This window comes from Theobroma cacao, chromosome 10 (assembly GCF_000208745.1).
Source record: "Theobroma cacao cultivar B97-61/B2 chromosome 10, Criollo_cocoa_genome_V2, whole genome shotgun sequence".
Classification (NCBI taxonomy): Eukaryota; Viridiplantae; Streptophyta; class Magnoliopsida; order Malvales; family Malvaceae; genus Theobroma; species Theobroma cacao.
This window is the reverse complement of record NC_030859.1, coordinates 14252193-14258375: the sequence shown is the minus strand read 5'-3', so window position 1 is coordinate 14258375 and position 6183 is coordinate 14252193. Positions and strand designations below refer to the sequence as shown.

The 6183-nt window shown below is 33.5% G+C and overlaps 1 protein-coding gene across 1 annotated transcript; it reads right to left on the bottom strand.

The window, feature by feature from the left end:
* On the bottom strand, positions 799–5728 carry LOC18586803 (uncharacterized protein At2g38710). Its single transcript, XM_018129671.1, has 5 exons — positions 5389–5728; positions 3954–4073; positions 2520–2634; positions 2065–2155; positions 799–1432 (listed from the first exon to the last, which is right to left on the bottom strand). The coding sequence occupies exons 1-5, from the start codon at positions 5490–5492 to the stop codon at positions 1227–1229; spliced, it is 636 nt and encodes a 211-aa protein (XP_017985160.1). The 5' UTR covers positions 5493–5728; the 3' UTR covers positions 799–1226.

Sequence of the window (6183 nt, the reverse complement as noted above, 5' to 3'; positions counted from 1 at the left end):
TGTGATAATTTTAAGCATTATTACCTTTAATATTTATAGATTTAGGGTAAAATTAAATATTTAGTAATTTTACATATTTTAATATTTAAATAATTAATATTAAAATATTATGTCATTTTTGTTATGTTATTATTTATTATTTGAAGAGATAAAGTTGAAAAGTTACAATTTTACATTAAAAAAAATGTAAGTTTATTCAACTTTATATTTACATATATAAAGATAATTTTATAAATGTACACTATATACCGAGTAAAGTTCTTTCAAAACAACATTATAATGTAATCCTTTCAGCGATCACATTCCATACAATCATTATTTTCTTATTTTATACTAAACACTGAAAAATTATCTTCCCAACAATCACATTCCTAGCAAAATATCAAATACCAAGTAAGTGTAATTCTCCCTTAAGCGAGGTGTTCACTTGATATAACTAACTAAGCATCTATCATAATTTCCCATTTCCGTAACCCCTTAATCACATTCGTAATCTCCAAAATCCACAGCTTCAATATAATTTAAATGCCAAATATGTAATTAACCCTTATATTAATATGAAGCAATTACCATGTTTTTATCTTGGTGCACCATACCCAGTATATTAGTTATTCTAAGATTCATGGTTCTAAAGTTTTATGATACCAAAATAATCAGTATCCTACATGTCTAGAGCTAGAAACCATCACTGGCCTAATCATCGGAAATACCTGAAAACTTTTAACCCTACATGGATTCATAAAAGGGTCAAACTAAAGGTATAGAGCTTACCATAAAAAGAACCATGTACGTGGATTCTGGCTCTATCCTCAGCATTTACTTCTCACTTGCAAGCCACGGATTGAAGCAAGCAAACTTTGAAAGTCAATGGAGTCATACAGTTATGCAACTAAGAGAAAAGACCCAAATAATGCTGGGAACAAACATGTCCCTGAGCGATTTTCAGTCAAACTGTCTTACAGCAAACAGCTTTCCCAGAGAAGCTGCAGAACATGAATGTCTTGATGAAAGCAGCGACGGTATACCTGAGTTACATCAGGAACAGTATCTATCTTCAAAATCAAACGAATTTGAAGAATGATATTTGAAAGGTAAATATAATTACTTATGCAACCTGGGTAGGAACACAATCAAATCCGTTCCACCCACTTTTGTTTTTGTTTAAATTATATCCTTATCATTTAGCCAAAACAGCTTTACCATTTGGTAACAGCTGTTTGGAAGAATCAGTGGTTGCTGAGCCTAGCACCAGCAATAGAAGGTGCTGCACCCCTTGTTGCCTTGACATAGGAGGCATAGTCACTGTAGTGCATAGTAAATAGTGTGCTTTGGTACCGGGTCAGTTTTATACGCTTCCTGAGTGATTCAGTGATGGGGCCACTGAAGCCTGCCTTGCGCATCAGTGAGTCAATTGCCTCCACTTTAGTCCAACCTGAATCAGAACAGAAGCGTTGCAGTGATCAGCAAATTTTGCTCTGAAAACTAGGTTTGTGGTGAACTAACTTACAAAGTGTTTGTTCACTAATAAAACTCTTGCACAAGTAAACCTTTCAATAGAAGACGGTCTATGCATATAAATCTGGCAGAAAAGCCTGTACCTCACCAAAACTAGAGTTTCAGAACAAAATACAAATAAAAAGGCAGCTTTACAAGTCACCTGACATCTCTTGCAATGAGGTAGATATTATTAATTACTTTCTTTCCCTAAATCTAACACTTGCAATTGCTTTGATTTAAAAATATTAGAGCATAGGAGCAACAGTTATAAGTATGGAAGGCAGTATATAGTAAAACTAGGTCACTAGTGACCCAGCTAGCATGTTTGACTAATAAAAAGAATTGCGGAATCATTGTACAGCTTAACAAGATGAGAATAAATTACCAGAAAAGAAACAAGAAATTTGCTCATTGCCACTCAAATTCAAATTTCAGGCAGTCTGAAACAAGATAAATAGTCACACACACACACACACACACACAGAGATTAGAAAGTGGGAAAGAAAAGCAAAGAAACTCTCCACATCATATCATTCCATTGGGCTTTTAACAGGCAATAAAATCTACCTTCATGTGCAGGCACCTCAGGTAAATATGTGGCACTTCGCCTTATATTATAGTCATCAGTAAACTCAATAATTATGCCATGCTTTCCAACCTGAAAAAAGAAAAATCAGAAAGTAGGAAGGACAGGTAAATGCAGTCCAGATGTCAAAGAATATATCATTGCCATATTCCCCAATAGATACTACTAGAGTCAGTGCTTTACCAATTTTTATACATAAGTCAAAGCATTACCAAGTACAGAACTGTATTAACACCAACATTCCATCCTATAGAAAACAATAGAATAACAAAAGGGAAAGCCATAACCAATCTGAATCTTCAATATTGCAGATTATTTAATTAACCAATACATTAGGCAGTAAAACATGTTAAAAGTATATTAATGACAAAGACAACGCACTGTCTATATTCCTCACTCCAATATTAAAAGATCCTAATTGAGTTGAACTACATACCTCCCAATCAAAGTAATTATTAGCTGTTTCATAATCAGTCAAAATGGAAACTGTACATTCTAAATAAGGCAGTTCTTTGGCTTGTATGGGGGGAAATCTGCGATCCCTCAAAGCACTGCAAACATTAGAAGTTCAAAAAATCCATTAGCAAACATCACAAGGCATGCCAGAAGAAAATAAAGAAGCATGCCAAATTGGAAGTAACAGAATGAATTAACTAAGAAAAACTTGTAGTTTCATTTGCAGTACATAGACCAGGGACAAAAGTTTAAAATGATCAAAATCATTTGGTTGCAGACCAAACTAAAGCTGCAAAGAGCAGTAACTTGCCTTTCTTTAGAGATCCAGATACATATTTTATTACCACTAAAAGGGTGGAATATTATGTAAGAAGATATCTTAATGGTGGAAAGTATTATCGCCATTCATGGTTTCTTAATTTCTTTTAGAGTAATTATACAGAGCAAAAGTGTTAACAACACTCCATTGGCAAAAGTAAATATTAATAAAGTGCCATCAGCATTCAAGCATTATCCTCTATTTGCTCTCAGGATTTTACCCTCAACTGAACTGATTAAGCATCACAACAAACATTGCCTGAAAATCAAACTTAGTTAACTAAAACAAAGGTAGGGCAAAAAAGTGAGAGCCGCTGAATCTCACTGTCAGATCTCAATTCACTGCAAGACATGAAATTGAGATAATATAGCAGTATTTTGGTCAAACCATGTTCACTAGCCCATGAAAACAGTAAAAAGCTAACAATTTTTATCGGTCACTAATAGTGTATCTTTAATGCATAAATCTTCTTGTATTTAACTTCTTTCTCTTTGCTACCACTCCTTAAGTATTTGTCTGATTGCTACTAAGGCCATTTCTTTTATTAGCACTTGCCCTATCAAAAGTAAATAACAATCCCTCTGGCTAGAGGTTAGAAAGCGCTATTCTTCCAAGGAAGTTGCCTAACCTTGACTCTATCGATTTTCGTAGATGAACATATTATTCGTAATAAAAGCATGCTAACATCCTATTCTGGTATGAGATAGGAATAATCAATCTAAAGATATAGCAGATCTTTGATGTCCAATAACTTGTAACTATAACAGCATTCCCATTTTTTTCATCTTCATCATGTCTACCTGAAGCACTCCACTTTTTACAATGCACCAACCACATCTCCGATATTTATTAGGTAAATCATATTTTCAGGTATATCATTCATGATACATGGATAGTAGAATGTGATGAATTTTATTTTATTTAAAAAAAATGAAAGAAAAATTGACAATAAATAAGAGAGAATTTTTAATAAGCTCACTGTAGGCATTGTCATAGTTGCTATCTTAGCTACATGGGGTGTACACACACACACACACAGAGAAAGCAAGGAGAAAATTTAAAATCCAAAGTTAATGTTTTTGTAGGCCTTGATACCTCGTCAGAGCATAGTCTTTAAACCCGTTAATCAGGCAGCGAGCTTCAAGAGTGCCAATACATCCACGTAAACGAGGCTCCCCACCATTCACAACCTTCTTCCAAGTGACAAACAAGGGGCTGAAGACAGAAGACATTTGTCTCAGATGAAGGCATTATTCTGAAAAAGATCTAGGGCTATTGGATATACTAATACAAATACAATAAGATCAAAGAAAAACTAAAATCATAGAAGACATGGTTTGCACTGACACCGCTGCTAAAATAAAAGCCAAACATACCAACATCCCAACAACATAAGTAAACCGAAGTAAGAAAAGCAGTGCAACATGAAAAGAAAAGGGCAACACTGCTGAAACTCTGTATTGGATATTGAAAAGCAACCAGAAATAAAGAAAATGTTCAAAATGTTTTCTATGAATCTGTGCAGCAGCACAACCTTGGAAGAAAGAAGATAAGAAATAAACATTGCTATAAGAACTTTCCAACCAAAATGCAAATAAAGACAACAGTGATGCCCCAACAATGAAGAAGCCAACAAAAGCACGCACCGATAATTAAATCAACACGAAATGCAATGAGCATCTCACATAGACAACAAAAAGTCATCATGAAGCTTATAGTCAACAATATATCCTTGATGAGTCTAAAATCCAGTTAACGAAGGGACTGAAGAATACTATCTTGTATCAAAGCTGAAACATTTGATACAAAATCAGAATATAACAATTTGTTACATGCAAAACATCCAAATATTTAACATCTTTAAACAAAACAAACACAACTGCAAGCTCAGAAGTCAACAAATGCATCTTTTAGTGCATAAATTTCTCCATTCTAAATGTCTTCCCTCAAAAGAGGTCAAACTTGAACCTTATAAATGAATTGAAGTTGTATTTCAAAAAATATTTAGTTTTTTTTTAAGGTTATATGTAATAATAGCATGGTTTAAGAAACAATGGGTTCCCACCTATTCAACACACAGAGACAACCTTCAATTTTATTTGTTGACCACACTTCACCACATAACTTTGAAAGAAAGGAAAAAAGGATGAAATTACTGTTGTACCAATAAAAATAAGAAAAAAGGATGAAATTGTTGTTGTACCAACAAAATTAAAATTAATTCCAGGCACAAACAAACAAACAAACAAACAAAAAAGAAAGGAAATCAAAAGACCACGAAAAGAACCAAACTTTAAATACAATCAAAAACCAAGAAAAAAATAAAATAAAATCCTCGGCATCCAACGCATCATTATCAAAGAAAGAAAGAGAGAAAGAGCAAACTTCGCAACAACATCAAAACGATCAAATATACGTTGACAGATGCTTCAATTAAACAAATGCATGCATACCCAACATATCTACGAAGGAAGATAGATAGATAGATAGAGAGATAGAAAGAAAGAGAGAGAGGGAAACGAGAAATTACTGTTGGCCCTCGTCGAAGGCGGGCGGGGGAGCCTCCTCGCTGTTGTAGTGGGCGACCAAAGTGTCGAAGCAGAAGACCACCATTTCCCTATTCGCCGACACCATTTTTTCCAATTCCAACGATAATTTCCTCTCTCTTTCTCTCCACTCTCCTCAGGCCAACGGACAAGCAGCTTCTCCACCGATCGCCCTCGCTTCCCCCTTTTTATTCTCACACGTCAAGTACGATAAAAGGCAAAACTTCTTGTTTTTTTATATCGTTGAAGAAGAAAGAGAGGTATTATTTTTATTATTATATTTTGGTTTTGGTCACCGAAATAATTGAAGGGAAAAACTTTTTGTCGTCTCTTTCCTTGGTGCCTTGTTCCCCTTTTACAGCGGACTCCTAAAATTTATTTTGTTAATTAATTTGAATGATTATGAAAAAAATCTTCAATTAAATTAGATTAGAAGAAAAGACGTGTTCGTACAAATGGGACAAATAAGTTTATCATTAATTGATGGTAAAATTATTCTTGAAAAAATTAATTTGTAAATATAAAAAAATTATAATATTCTTTAACTTTATTTCATCAAGAGCTTTTATTTTTCATGGTAAACGTGGTTACAATGAAAACAACATTTTTAAGTAAAACAAAATTTTTTTGGCTCTCCTTGTCTATGATGTTTTGTACTTTTTTTTCCTTCGACTCTTAGTTGGCTTTCGGTACTTTACAATATGATATAATTATAAGTAATGTGATTGTAAATAATGTGATTGTAAGAAAAATAATATTACAGTATTTGATATATAATT

Coding starts and splice junctions, on each gene's coding strand:
- LOC18586803 (XM_018129671.1), bottom strand. CDS start 5,492: ATGGTGTCGGCGAATAGGGAAATGGTGGTCTTCTGCTTCGACACTTTG. Junction 2,635..3,953: donor AAAGACTATGCTCTGACGAG/GTATCAAGGCCT, acceptor TAATGTTTGCAG/TGCTTTGAGGGATCGCAGAT. Junction 2,156..2,519: donor ATAATTACTTTGATTGGGAG/GTATGTAGTTCA, acceptor TTCTTTTTTCAG/GTTGGAAAGCATGGCATAAT.